Here is a 15,480-nt window from a genome sequence, read left to right as displayed (position 1 = left end):
AGTCAAAATCTATATAAATGCTAGGTAACTAAAAATCTATTGTATTTATGTAATAAGATTAGGAGATATAAATTTAAAATTTATGTGTAAAAGACTTGACATTTATTACAAAATATTTAAATTTTATATATTTATATGATTACTGTGAAAAATAAAACCGCTCTTCAAGCATTTTAACCAATTTGACGTAGCCGAAAAAAATTAGAAGGAACATGATACTTTTATTTATTATATTATTAAAATATTTTTAGGTTAAATTGAAAAATTAAATTTATATATTTATATTATCTCATCAATTTGATAAAAAACTACATTGAAATATTATTTCAAAGATATGATACAACCATTTTTTATTGGTGCTAATTGAGATTGTTTGTTTATATTTTGTTTTTTTTTAAATAAGTATTTATTTTGATACAATAATAAATAATATTTTTTGATAAATAAAACTTAATTTTTAATAATGAAAAATATTAATTGAAAAAATTATATAAATACATATATATGTATATTTATATGTGTATATATCTGAAAATGATATAAACATTTATAATTGCATGATTGTCACATTTACCTTTAAATCAAATATGCTTATAATTAAGTATTGTCATCTTCGTATTAATGTAAATAGAAAATTTTTAAAATTTTTATTTCTTACTTATTATCAGTATAAAATAAAATAAAAATTTTATCGTTCGATCTCTTCTCTCTAGAATTTTAGGTGTTAATTTACTAAAATTACAAAAAAAAATTACTATTTTTATATAGAAACACAATATTCTAGAGTTGAGTGGGGTCATGCTTTTTATAATCATATAATCATGTTTTTTAAATAATCATGCATGGAATCAAGACCGAAAAGTCTTTCACCTACTTGATTTTTTTATAACCTTTTTTTTTTTTTTAATTTTTGCGTGTGATCAACTCCCAAAGGAATAAATAATTCCGGAAAGTGTGATTAGTTATTAAATGAAATTCACATGAAACCAGTAAACCAAAACCTGATTTATAATTATGGCTGGAGCACACAATAATCTATAGGAAAAAAAACAACTCCTACATTATAAAAGGCATAGATATAATCCATGCCTTACTGATTGACATAACCTGCAACAAGGCATACATCATGAAAGGCATAGATATAACCTGCAACAAGTTTAAAAGGTACAGAAAAAAATAATGGAGGCTGGACATTGTATTTTAAATGCAAATTGCATGGAAAACCCTTTATTTTAAAAGCGATTGAGCAACAAGTCTGTCACAGTTCTTTGAACCTCTGTTCCCTCGCTTTTCACTATTGTCCATTGTGCTATTTTAACATAAAGTTGAATATTTGTGAAGAAAATTGAATCTTTTTCTTTTTCTTTTATCATCTCTTTCAGTCTAGAATAAACATTTTTTGTACTCAGACTCGGGTTGTAATAATTCAATAATTTCTGCTCTTTCAATTATGTAAATATAGATAACATGTAAAAGTCTTGGAGAAAGAACTAAGCTCTTCATAAATTTTTATATATAACACATGCTCCATACCTATATTCTATATATATTTAATATATTTAATAAATTAATTTTTCATTTAATAATATAAATTTTATTTTAAATTAATTAGAATTAACATATTTATATTTAAAATATTTATTTATAAAAAATTATATAAAAGTTATAAATATGAAATTACACATATCTATTAAATACTTACAAGGATGAAGATGTGAATGAATTTAAAATATTCATTAGGTATGAATGTAAAAAGAAATATAATATAAAAAACACAAAATGAAAATAAAAAATATTCCATCTATTCCATGCCTTACTAATTGATATGCTTATTTTTTCCTATAAATGGATGACTGATTGGGGTTGGAAATTTTGAAGAATTTATTTAGTAAGTTTGGTTAGTGTATCTTATAATTATTCCCTTAATAGTTCTCTTACCTTTTTTCATAAAAGTTCCTCTCGAGGAAATTAATGCATCAGCCTATCATTCTCTTTATTCCAAATTTAACCGTCAATCTCCCTCTGGGCCAATCAACTGTAAATCTATCTTTGCATATGCAACAAGGAAGAACAACAAACAAACACATCAAGTTAGGGAGTTTGCAATACACACTTGGCCTACTTCAGTTATGTTAGTACATCAAAGTCTATTGTATTAACACTTTAACAGCAATGCCAAAACATTATCTGTTCTTGAGGCAGCAACCAATTCAATGGCCATTGTCCTTGAGAAGGGACCATTTCAAAAAATAAGCGCAAGTTGACAGATTTAATGAGCGTGGTGGGTGCCCATTAGTCCCCAAGTCAAGGACGTTGGGCTGTCAAGCAAGCCCTTCTCCTATCCTGACATTTCTGTCTTGACCCATGGACTTGAGTCATTATTGTGAAAAATCATAAAGCATGACATCTGATATATGATAGGATTTGAAAATGGGTTCCAAATTATGAGGCCCAATGCCAATGAAAGTTTCAGTCATAAAAAAAATGGCTGCAAGAAACTGATCTAGCACAAGCAATGCTCTCATTTCAGATGCAAGAGATTGCCCTCACTGTCGATAGCCTGCAAGATCGCAATTTTAGGCTGGCTAGAGTTATATCACAGAAGGTTACCGGGTTATGGATGGATACAAGGAGGAAGTTCTGCAAATAATAAAAGCAATTAATTTTAAATTGATATAAGAGTCCTACGTATATTAAATATGGAGGCCCTTCAATTTTTTTACAGTGTTAGCACTAAATCTTTCCTAATTCCATAATTGTAGCATTTCTAGTGCAAAAAATCTACCATCAACATTGGTACAGACTAGAAACAAACATAAATCATACAATTTTTTAAAATGTTTTCACTGAATACAAGATTAGAATTAACCTTCCAATGCCTTGAGACTATTGCATTAACATTGAACAAACTTCTCAAAATGGGACAAAATGAATTTTCAAAATTATATTCTGTATAGATTGACAGCTTAATTCTTTATGCCAAAGCTCTTGGTTGCTGAGGGTGTAAAAGAAAGTAAGAAACTGAACCCAGTTTCAACAACAGCAAAATGCATTTAGCATTGCTTGGGACTAGCCGAAGTAAGTTGATGAAGTAATGGTTGTGATTGCAAGGTCCATAACAGCAGAGAATGGGATCCCATGTCTTCACAGGGTTACAATGGAAGGTATGCTTCGTACATAGTCTAATATATGTGCATTAAACCAAAATTGGCAGTGTTGAATCAATGACGGATATAAGATTTTTTTTATTGAAGTGTTCACTTATAACAGATAAAAAAAAATTGATAAATTTACTAATTTTATTGACAAAAAGAGTGTTTTAAAGAATTTTGAGTATCTATGAACATTATCTATATATGTAGATCTGTCTTAAAGTTGAATCATAATCATCACCTAGCACACAGACACAATCTCATGAAAAGTTAAAAAATAATCTCATAAAATATCAAGTCGAAGCAAATAAAAATATTTTCCAAGCACATGAAACAGTAAAAAGGAAATTGAAAATTCAATATGACAGTGCCACTGATATTATTATCATTGTTATCTCTCATCATTTATCATTTCAGTTCTGATCAAGGCAAAGAAGTTGATATTAGCCGATCAAGCTGCACAAGGCTATGGTGAATGGTAGTGGCAGCAGAGGAATCAGAGTAGCATTGTCCTTCTACCTACCTAGATTTGGTGATTGTTGCAAATTGTTTCTATTTGCATTTCTAAACTTCATTTGCTTTTGTAGAACAACAGCTTCTGTAATTTGAACTGCAACGAACATCAATAATCAAATTAAACCTCCACGTATTTAAAAGATAACATGTATTTAAGTCAATCAAAGCTTAGTATAGTCCATTTCTCTTTCATTTATGTAAATATAGATAACATGTAAAAGTCTCGTAGAATTTACTAACCTCTTCGTAAACCCTTATAGTCCTTTTATAGGCCAGAAAGCCAAATCCACATGGAGATCCAAGAGTTCTTGTATTTCAAGAAGCAGGATTAATGGTCTGGAACTTTGATTTACTTATTCAAATAAGATGGAACAAAATATTGTTTAGATTTGAAATATACCTGATCTCCGACTTGCGTTAGCCTGCTACAGTAATCACAATGTACACAGATTGTAATTTGTAAACCTTGCACACTGCCCACAAAATCAATTTCAAAACATCAAGATTACTTCAGATACTTTCTTCAAGATTTGAATTTCAGAAGCAAATCATAATTATCAGCATCTCCATGCTACCAAAAATCATAAAGCAAGAAATCTGTATTTCGTTACTAGCTACCTTTTAAGTGGTTTAACATGCTTGTAACCAGGATACATCATGTCTCCAAACAAAATAGTACCCACTTTTACCGACGGCTTAAAACAATGGCATGGATTGACTACAAAGAAAAACTCAACCAGTTAAGATGGTTTAGTGGAAAAGAAGAGAACAAGCTTAGGTGTTTCTTTTAGTCATTGCATCAATGGTGTCACATACTGATGCCTAGGTTCAACGTCACTGCTGGTACAGTATCTACATTTCTCAGACATTGAGGCACAGGCAGGGAAGCTTCTCCATAAAGCATAAGCTCAATGCATCTGTACAGTTGGTCTGGTAAGAAACAACATATGTCCTGCATTGCCTGTTCTGGTAAGAAACAGTATCTGTGCCGCACTGCCACTTACCATTTTTTATCTTCTTTAAGTTCCCTGGTTCAAGTTTTATTACAATCTTATAAAAAAAATAGAAAAAAAATTAAAGGTTTCACATCAATTTCTTAGAAATTGTAATCTATAGGTTAAACAACATGCAATAAGAACAAATACTCTTTCTTTGAGAAATAATCAAATGATATGAAAACATAAAACAGTTTTTAAAATATCTATCAATTAAAGCAATTAATAATAAAGTTTTGTAATTTAACATGCAAATAAGAAGTAATTTAGGAATAAAAGACTTTATCAAAGGTTTCAGAATTAGCAAAATTTTTAATTTTATATCAGAAAAAGTATTATTTCTGTTGGTAATTAATATCTCTTCCTCCCATTATCCATTTTCACACCATGTTTCAGTATTGGACTAGCTTGTAGACCTTCATTGAGCTCCAATTGGTTTGAAATTACTGAAATTGAAGTACAAAAAGAAGCTATAAACATGTAAACAGCTGAACATTAAATAAAACTAGCTTCTTACCATCTACACTGTCTCGCACATTCCGCAACTTCAATGAATGCCTGTAAACAGAAAATTATCAGTTTCCTTTTTCCTAACTCAAAGTTGGGATGCAGGTTCTAATTAATGTCATTTCATACTACAAAAAGGATGAAAATCAAATTGACAGGAAAGACAGACACCAGATAAAGATCCATGTGACAGGTGGTACAGACTCCCCGCATACCCTGAAAAATGAACAATGATAATATCGTATAAGCTTCAAAATGGAAGTAGGATGAACAGCATTGTTTTTTGGAATTGGAAATCCATTAGGAAGAAAGTGGAAAAGCTTTTCCAAATTGAAATACCTAACCTTAAGTATAAGCAAAGGATAATGTAAATTTGTAGTCATTCATTCTTCCCTTTACTTTTCAGAGATTAAACAGCTTTCCATTTGTCGTCTCTGGATCATAGATGAATATACAATCAATTTCATCTTTGAAATATAATCAAATAAACTAAACCTTTCTATGCCACATGTAACATATGCAAGAATTGGTCACTGGCAATGCAAATTTCTCAAAATTGTTTTTTATATGCAATATCACATATAATTGTGGACCAAAATCCTCCTAAAGTTCTAAGTGTTACAACTATTCCAATGCATTTCCAAATTGTCATACGTGGGTCTAATTGGTTTCAGTCAAGTTCCTCTTGATAACAGATGAAACTATCATCAATTTGGAAAAGAGCACGTGGACAGTGTTGAGCCACTCTTGTTCTTTATCACCTTGCTTTGCACCATTCTATTAGCAATGTACAATTATAAATATATAAATAATGAAGGTTATTAAAAGTAGTGTAAAAGAGAAGAATAAAAAGGAACTTTTAACTTCCATACTTAGGTTTCATTACAAATATGGAAGAAGGTATACTCTTTACTTGTGCCATTTTCTTCTCGGCGAGATGAAATGGTTGTTTTTTTTCCACCTTCAAGTAATAGATGAATCCTTTATCCATGTATTCATAGATGATAGGCCGTTATTTCACAGTTGAGCTCAGGAACTCTGCAAGAACAAACAATGAGGGCGTCTTAAAATGTTGCAGTGATGGATCATAACTCCCAATAATTACATGTCCAATAACTATAGAAGAAATTAAAACACGTAAAATTATCCCAAAAATATTGTTAACGTGAAAAAATTATTGTTTTCAAAAAGACATACCTGGATTTTCTGATTCTTTTCAATAAAATGAAAGAACCTTTAGTTATACTAGTTCGGAACTATTGATTAAAGAAGATGAGTTTCCAGATGCAACCAATGTTATTTTCACAACTGCAGCTATGGTCTCACGGATCATTCAACCTTCCAGACATCCATAGTTGGTAGGTCCTACAAAAACCAAATAGACTAAATCATAGTTTAAAACAAGGATAAAAATGTCATGGTCAACTTGACCAGCCTCTACTTTAGTATTTCAATTCAACCATTAATATGATAAAAAAAAATTTGCTAATGCTCCAAAATAGTAAATATTTGGATTGAAAATAGAAAGAGCTATACGTGTGTTATCAAAATTGGTAGGTTTTTGCGTAAAAGGTTTCAATTTAATGCCAAAGCATGGATGGTTTGCTATGAAATGACTTTATTTATAGAAAAAAGAAAAAATCACTTTACTTACCCAAAAAACCAAAGAAAATCCTTTTCTGAAACTTCAATCTTTACCCTCTGCAGATAACAAGCATTTTGTAGATAAGGTCATAGTTAATATCATATCCTGCAAAAATAACCAAAAATCTCAATTTTTTTTGAATTAATGCAAAAAAATCGAAGGACTATGAACGTAAAAATAATTAAATGTCTGAAGATTAATAAAATAAATTCAAAGTGTTTTCCTTTCTTTTTAGTGTATAAATTTGAATTTGTAAGGAATATAATAACAAAAAAATTTTGTAAGGGTTATAATAAATTTGAAATTGACATACTTGCGACTTTGAGTCGTTAACTTTCTTGTCAACTTTGCTGCCCTGAAGAATTATTGTCTGAACCATTATCCTCTGAAACAGAATTAGCTGGAATCATAGACGTTGCTGTGATCAATTTGCACACAAGGTATAAGGGCTATCTTTGACCACTCTGGTCCGTTATCCCTTCCACACCGTTCTTTTAGCACTGGACAACTCCAAATAAATAGTTCCAAAAGCGAAGAAAGCATCTCCTTTTCCGGAAGAGACTTGAGGTTTGGGCAAGAATCGATAGACAAGAACTCCAGAAAGGTGAGGTCCTGAAAGCCCTTGGAGGATAGGGTTTCTAGTTTTGGGAAATTGATGATGCCGAGAGAGGTGAGAGAGCAGGGTAGCGTCATTCCTATCTCTTCTTGTGGAAACAACACTGCATCGGGGCACCCATTTTCTATCGAGAGAACTTTAAGAGAAGTAAGTCTATGCAATCCCCAATCAATTAGTGGCTTACAGATGTTGGGTCCTTCGATGGCAAGACGTTTGAGATTTGTAGGAATGCCCTCTTCTGGGAAGGATGTCAGAATTGAACAATTATTTATTTCTAATTCTTCTAGACAGCTGAGGTTGTGAATACCGTCGGGCAGAGTTTGGAGTTTTTCACATGAACGGAGGCGGAGGACTTTGAGGTTTGAGGTGGGCAAACCACTTTCTGGAAAGGAAACCAAATTTGAACAATTCCATACGTCTATGCGCTGGAGATGGCTGAGCCTGTTCAGGCCTTGAGGTAAATACTTAATATTACCACACCCAAAGATACTAATACCTTCAAGAGAAGAGTTATCTTGAATTTCTTGAGCTATGAACTCTAGCTTTTCACAACCGTATATTTCAAGTCGTTTAAGCCTCGTGGGTAACTCCCCTCTTGATGATAAAGATACCAGAGATGGACAATTGTAAACATACAACCGTTCAAGAAGACATGCACTGCTGAGGTTAATATTCTCTCCCTCTTCCAACAAACACCGTAAATTTTTACAATCACTAATCGCTAGGCTTTTGAGATTCGAAGGCAAATTGTACTTTGAAAGAGAAATCAGAGATGCACAGTTGCTAATATTCAACTGCTCAAGAAGACATACACTGCCGATGTTAACATTCTCTCCCTCTTCGAACAAACACTGTATATTTCTACAACAACCAATGTCTAGGATTTTTAGATTCGAAGGCAAATTGTTGTTTGAAAGAGAAATCAGATTTGGGCAAGACCAAAACCTAAGTGATGATACGTAGTGCAAAGTTGTTGATAGCTTTTCTAACCTTTCACAATCCGTTATTGTCAGTTTTTGAATGGTACAAGGGATCTTCAATTGCATCAATTCTTCTCTTTCCTCCTCTGCCCCTATGGAGACAAGTTGTGACCACTTTCCAATACTCAATTCACCAAGTGACATCGACTGAGTTAGCAATCCCCAACTGTTCTCTTGCAAAGAGCACAATTCCTCACAATCTTCGATCTTAAGGGATTCCACTTTTATTGATCCTAACGTCAACCATTCTGCTGCACAAGTAAACTTGGGAATTCTTGAAAAACAGACTTTTTTTAATGAGCTGCCGTCTACAAAACCTTTATAAACTACCTCCTGGCACCCTTCAATATCCAATTCTGAAAGCATTGGAAGGTTTTGAATTGAAATCACCAATTTCTTACAATCACAAATCACAAGTTTCTCCAAAGAAAGAAGATTTTCCGGTATACTCCCCAACAGTTCCGGACAATTCACAATACGAAGCTCACGAAGATTAGAAAACTTCTTAGCTTCCTCGTTAACTTCACAAAAGTTCCAATTCTCCCATTTAGGCATCTTTTCAAATTCTAAAGTCTCCAATGAAGGAAATGCATTTGGTGCATTCTTTCCAAAGAACTCAACTCCCACGCTAGTTACATTGTCCAATCCCTTGATGCATAATTTTTTCAACAATGGCAATTGCCCAATTGATGGCAATGATGTGCAATTTGGACAACATTCAAGGCATATTGATAGTAACTTATTGAATGAAGAATCCCCTATCCATACCGCCAACCTCACACCATAATAAAACTTGAGGACAAGCTCCTTAAGCATTCTGGAAGGATGAAGTAAATCCAACACTTTTGTTTCGATTTCTCTATTTCTATTCTCAAAATCATCACTCCACATCAATTCTAACTGATCCAGTCCTAACTTATCATGTAACTTAGCCTTCAATGCATCTTGAGGTTCAACCACATTCTCTAACCCTGAAATACAAAGTTGACCTTTGAGATTTGATAAACCATCTAGCTCCCTTATTTGACATCCTTTGCCCTTTTGCAAAACAAAATTGGATAGTGTTTGAAGATCACTTAGCGTGCAAAAATTACTTGGCATGCCTTCTAATCCAACTGCACCTGTGATATCAAGATAACATAGGTTGACTAGGTTTTCCATATCTGAAGGTAGCTTTTCAAGCATCTGACACTCCCTTAATAGAAGGGTTTCTAAATTATAGAGGGTACTTATGGACTCCGGCAAGCATTTAATACGAGTGCCAGAAAAATCTAGGTACCGTAAGTGTTTTAAATCTCTGATAAAATCTGGTAACTCCCAGATAAGATACCCTTTCAAAGAAAGCACCCTTAGGCATCTCAAATTTGGCAACAAATGCATTAGAACATCATTAGTTATGTAGTCACACATATAATTAGAAAACCTAAATGGCAAAAAAGTACGTAAATATTGCGCTTTACTGATGCCCTCAAATTTTTTTATGCCATCATACTCACCACCAATGTAAGATAAGTGGCGAGCATGCTCTGAAATTTGCTGATCACCCTCTATTCTGAAGCATATTTCTCCGGCAACTGATCGAGCCAAATCATTGATGAGGTCATGCATAACAAATCGAGATCTATCTTTGTTTGATATTTGCAAAAGAGACCTCGATACTAGATCTCTAAAATACTTGTGGCCTAGATCTTCAATGCTATGCTTATCTCTTGCTCCTTGTAAAAAGCCCTCTGCCCTCCATAACAAGATTATTTCTCTCTCTTGAAATTCATAGTCCTTAGGAAGAATGGAGCAATATGCAAAGCACCGCTTCAAATGTGGAGGAAGATGATGGTAACTCAATTGAAGAGCTGGAATTATACCACACTGATGGTCTGATAGCTTCCATATCTCACTCTCCAATATTTTTTCCCAAGCATCAAGGTCAACATTAGTACTAAGCAAGCCTCCAAGGGTTTTAGCGGCCAAAGGCAAGCCATTGCACTTCCTCACAATTTTCTCAGCAACTTCTTTTAGATTTGGATGTACTCCAAAATCTTTTGTTCCCAATGCATGTTGAGCAAATACAGACAAACAATCATCTTCTGACAAAACTTGTAAAGAATGAGCAAGAGAAGCACCCATTGTAGATGAAACAGCAAAACTTCTTGTTGTCACGATAATTTTGCTTCCCGGAGTCCTTGTTAGAAAAGGAGATTGTAAAATGGTCCAGTCATGATAGTTCTCGTTCCAGACGTCATCCAAAACAATCAAAAATTTTTTCCCTGACAACTTCTCCTTTAATTTTCTTTGAAGCAAATTCAAATCATTGTCATTACATGGCTCTGAAGTGACTGCTTGGAAAATTGCTTTTGTTATTCTTGTGACATCAAAATCATCGGAAACACAAACCCATGCTTTGAGATCAAAATGATCGTGAACAGTAGCATCATTGTAAACAAGTTGGGCCAAGGTTGTCTTACCGATCCCTCCCATTCCAACGATGGGAATCACAAAATTTCCGTCATCATCACCGTTGAAGACCAATTCAAGTATTGTCTCCTTGTCTTTGTCTCTGCCATACACCTGAGTTTCGATCTCCAGAGAAGTAGGCTGCTGCCTTTCTTTTATTCTGTTGGATTTCGAGCAGTCAATTATTCTCAGTTGCAACTGATTTTTCTGAGGCTCTAAATCTGTCAATCTGACAGTGATAGCTTTTATGTTTGACATCATGCCGCTGTTACTGAAAACACTGATGAGTGGATCAGAAATGAATCTGCGTTTCTTACTTGAGCTACCACGACGTTCCAACATCAAATTGCGCCTGGCACTTTCGGTTTCAAGCTCGTCCACAATGTCATCCACATCGTATGCCAAGTTTTGAAGGTCTGACAACCAGATTTTCACAGATTGATCTTTGATCTGTCTCTCTTCAGCATCATCAAGCAGCGCACGAATCTTCAGCAATTCCTTCTTCAACTTTTCGAGCTCTTCTTGAATCTGTTTTTCACTAACAAATTGCAGGAATTCAGAAGAAATCAACTTGTCTAGGAGACAGTCAAAGAACTTGGAGACAACAACTTCTCGTACAGCGGACAGGGCTCCAAGCAAAGACATGGCTGGATTGCGTTGTTGCAAGAAATTATATGAAGAAATGAGAGTAGAGAAAATTGAGAAAAGAGTTTGAGTTAACGGAAGAAAGTGAAGTTGGATAAAGATGAATTGTAATGTATGGATGATTTTTTGTTTCTTTATGTTTCTTTTGCTCGTTGATTTTGCGGAATCTTTTACAAGTCAATATTGGACCCACATTAACGCGGCTTCAACTTTTTGAACGCACTAGCACTGCCACTGCGGGCTTTTGGTAAAAAAGGGGATTTCAATTGAGTTCTTTCTGCAATTTCATCGATACTACACAACAAAACCCCCACCCCCTTAACTCCCCTTTTCTTGGTAATTTCCATGTTTGAATGTTGAAATAGGGGAAATATATACGTTCAATTACTTCCCAAGTTTTATCAACAGATTTGGTGTATATATATTTGCTAATTCTATTGTCATCCTATATATTTTTTTATTTGTGATTTTTAAAATAATAGTGTGCTGGATAATTCAGTAAAAAGGCATAAAAAATTTTAAATGCATGTCTAAAAAAAAATTGACGAGAAAATCATGAATTATATATTAATCCTTGGAAAATTTATTCGCAAATTCGATTTTTTTTTATTTTTAAATATTTTAATCACTAAATTTAAACATATTAATACAAATAATGTAATAATGTCAAATTAAATACAAGTAAATAGTATTATTGGAGACTATATTATATGATACTATATTTTTGGAAACTCTTTTCGTTGCTAATGCTAGCCTTCCTAAGGCTATGGTTTGTCCTACTTGCAGACGCAATAATTGCGACAAACTAAAGTGGAATTGCCACTAACAAAAGTTGACAAAGATGTTTTTAACAAAAGGAAATGGTGTTTGAAAAATAAATGGGTTGAATTCAACGAATTAAATTTAATCGAAAAAGTTGATAATTTGAGCTCACTCAATTTGATCTAAAAGTAATTCGAATTCGTAAATAACGTGACTTTAAATTAATTTGAGTATTCAAAATGACTCAAATTGATTTTAATAAAAAATAATTTAAATTAATATTTTATTTTTAAATATTAATTTTAAAAAAATAACATAAATTAATAATTTACTAATATTTAATAAACCTAAATTATTTTTAGTTTATTTTATAATTTTTTACAAATTAGTATTGTTTTAATTATGAATAACAATAAAAAAATAAAAATAAATTTAATTGCTTAGAAGAAGTAATTGAAAGTAGAGAATATTCAAAAAAGAGTTTTTATTTAATTTTTATTTAATTTATCCTTTAATCCTTTCACTTGAATATTCACAATCAAATAATCAAATTTCATTGTGGATTTTTAAAAAGAAAGTTGTAAGACGTCTGTTTCTGTCGGTGGAGATTAATTTTTGTGGAGTCTTTTTCTTCTGAACAGTAATTTTGGGAATCATTTTACTTTTATAGCAGGGCCACTAGGGTTTTAAATGCAGTGTTAATGACAGCTGGTGTATGAATAATTTAATAATAATGTCTGAGTTTGAATAATTGGGATGAACAATTCAAATTTGTCCTCACTCATTCGTCTCCATGTCAAAGGAACCTCACTTCTTTTCAAAAATAATAATATAATTAAATAAATTAAAGAACCTCACTTTATTTCAAGAATTCTCGCGTCAAATGGGAAACTACCAGAATCGAATTACGTTGAACATTAGTTGTGTTGGAGTCAAGGTTGATCGTATCAAATAATATTTTAATTTAAAAAAAAAAACGATATATATAAGCATCAGTCTTTTTGACATATTATTTTAAATTTTTTAATTTAGTATAAATATATTTATAAATATATATAAATTTGTATACTATAATATTATTATTAATTTATAAAACAAATATCTAATATTTTTAAAAATTAAATAAATTAATTTAAAGCATAAAAATAATATCATAAATTTTTTATAATATTTTTAAATATTTAATCTAATCATATCATATTAAATAAGTATTTTTTTATATAAATATTAAGATAAAAATAAAATGATGAAAAAACTAACTAAGATTTTATGATTATTAAATTTTATAAAAGAAGCATAATTATTTTTCTAAAAAAAATTAAAATATTTATAAATTTTGGCTCGAAAAACAACATACAAAATACAAAATTTGGTTTGAAAAAATAAAAAAATTAATTTTTAAAAATAATTTTATTAATTAATTTTATTTGTATTAAATTAAAAATAATTAAATAACAAAAAATAAATAAAAATTTTAAAATATATTTAATATTCACGTATAGATTAAAATATATTATTTTATTAAAACTCACAAAACCGATCGAAGTTAACAAAATAATTGACATTACTCGCTATCAAATTCAATACAAAAAGAATTTTTTAAATATATTATATTTTAATATAATTAAAATATATTAATTAATACAATTCATACAAAAACGAAATTAACAATTACGGCGAAAGTCGCATACTTGAAAAACGAAATTAATTTTTCTACAGTTGAAAGGAAGTTATAGAAAAAAAAAAAATTGGTTCATACTAACACGTGGAGCCTTCGACCATTGCTGTTTCCATCTCAAAACATTTGTTATATTTTGATTTTTACGAAATTTTAAAAAAATTTAATTTTAATATATTTAATATTAAATTTTAAAATTTTTCTATAAAATTAAAGTGTCATAATTTTTAATATCAAAAAATTAAAAAATCATAAAAATTATTTTAAAATATAAAAAACAAAAATTTTAAATATTCAAAACATTATATAATATAATTTTGAAACATCTAAAAAAATTGAAAAAAATAAAAGAGACAGAGGGATTTCATTGTCTTCTATAATACATTTTTCCTGTTCCATTTTTTTATTAACATTTTAATTTAGCTAACTCAATTTTAATTAGTTTTATTAAAAATTATAAAATTGAGTTTCAAAAATTTTAAATATATTTATAAAAGCTTTGATTTAATATATATTTTAAAAAGTTGTTAAAATTAAATTTATTTAACAAAAAAATCATTAAAAAACATACAAAATGAAATCGAAGGAGAACAAAAAATCATGATAAGTACTGTATTTTCAAATTGGCACCCCATTTTCGAACTAAACAAAATGAAAAAAATGAGGTGAGGTTTGGTATCTTAATCATAATAAAATTAATTTTTACACTTTTATTGCTAATAAAATCATTTTAAAGATAATTGCTCAGAATGTTCAAATTTTTTCACGTATCTTTTTTAATGAAATGATGATATGTCAAAAGATTTTTGGAATCTTTTATTTTTACAGCTGACCTGCAGGTGGCTTTGGTGTCTTAATGATATGTCACGTGCCTTTCTGGACGCATGCAGAACTAACAAAAGCTGATGGAATAGTAAATGGTTAGGCTGATATTGTTTTGAATAATTGAGTTGAACAGCTACAATTTGTCCTAACTCATTAGTAGAATTGAAAAATAAATAATCAAGATTTGAAATTGTAGTGTTTAATTTGATTTTGATTAATTTTTTATTTGATTTAAATATTATATATATATATTAAATTTAGAATTGGAAATTAAATTAAAAATTTTATATATTTATATTTCTTAATATCAAAAAAGCTTACAATGAAATGTTAAAAATTATATGTTATTATTCAGTAGATTCTTAAGAATGCTAGTGACCAAAGTAGAAAAATTCCTTCATCAATTGGTAGTTTTCAAAATGTATGCGATCATCAATTTCATACATTTTAATTTTTATTTTATTAATGTATTAAAAAATTTGAATGTTATTATACTAATTATTAAATTTTACGTTAATTAGATGCATATTTGAACGTGAATTAAGTTTATATTAATGTTAGTATATGAATTTAAACTCGTTTATGAAATAATAAATATTAACAAAAAATTTTTATTTAAAAAAAAATACATTTCTCAATTTCACGGTATTTGTGTTCAAAAATGTCACTAAATAAATAATTTAGTGACGTTTGTACCATAAAACGTCA

At 30.4% G+C, this 15,480-nt stretch overlaps 1 protein-coding gene across 16 annotated transcripts; it reads right to left on the bottom strand.

Moving 5' to 3' along the window:
* Positions 1 to 3,415: 3,415 nt before the first annotated feature.
* On the bottom strand, positions 3,416 to 11,615 carry LOC149516659 (putative disease resistance RPP13-like protein 1). 16 transcript variants are annotated; one of them, XM_089767212.1, is made up of 13 exons: positions 7,129 to 11,615; positions 6,825 to 6,920; positions 6,368 to 6,535; positions 5,825 to 6,208; positions 5,515 to 5,604; positions 5,342 to 5,386; positions 5,181 to 5,221; positions 4,673 to 4,718; positions 4,485 to 4,585; positions 4,287 to 4,386; positions 4,069 to 4,141; positions 3,909 to 3,975; positions 3,416 to 3,762 (listed from the first exon to the last, which is right to left on the bottom strand). In XM_089767212.1, exon 1 carries the CDS (start codon positions 11,505 to 11,507, stop codon positions 7,212 to 7,214), a length of 4,296 nt encoding a protein of 1,431 aa, XP_089623338.1. In that variant the 5' UTR covers positions 11,508 to 11,615; the 3' UTR covers positions 3,416 to 3,762; positions 3,909 to 3,975; positions 4,069 to 4,141; positions 4,287 to 4,386; positions 4,485 to 4,585; positions 4,673 to 4,718; positions 5,181 to 5,221; positions 5,342 to 5,386; positions 5,515 to 5,604; positions 5,825 to 6,208; positions 6,368 to 6,535; positions 6,825 to 6,920; positions 7,129 to 7,211. The 16 variants fall into 16 exon arrangements, with proteins under 16 accessions (XP_089623338.1, XP_089623336.1, XP_089623332.1 ...); XM_089767210.1 differs by having other exon boundaries at positions 4,673 to 4,696; XM_089767206.1 differs by having other exon boundaries at positions 4,485 to 4,718; positions 5,825 to 5,947; positions 6,043 to 6,208.
* Between the last annotated feature and the right edge of the window lie 3,865 nt (positions 11,616 to 15,480).

Source organism: Durio zibethinus, chromosome 10, assembly GCF_047325235.1.
Source record: "Durio zibethinus cultivar Kanyao isolate XHJ-2024 chromosome 10, ASM4732523v1, whole genome shotgun sequence".
NCBI lineage: Eukaryota > Viridiplantae > Streptophyta > Magnoliopsida > Malvales > Malvaceae > Durio > Durio zibethinus.
This window is presented reverse-complemented; position numbering and strand designations above follow the sequence as displayed.

Coding starts and splice junctions, on each gene's coding strand:
- LOC149516659 (XM_089767200.1), bottom strand. CDS start 11,507: ATGTCTTTGCTTGGAGCCCTGTCCGCTGTACGAGAAGTTGTTGTCTCC.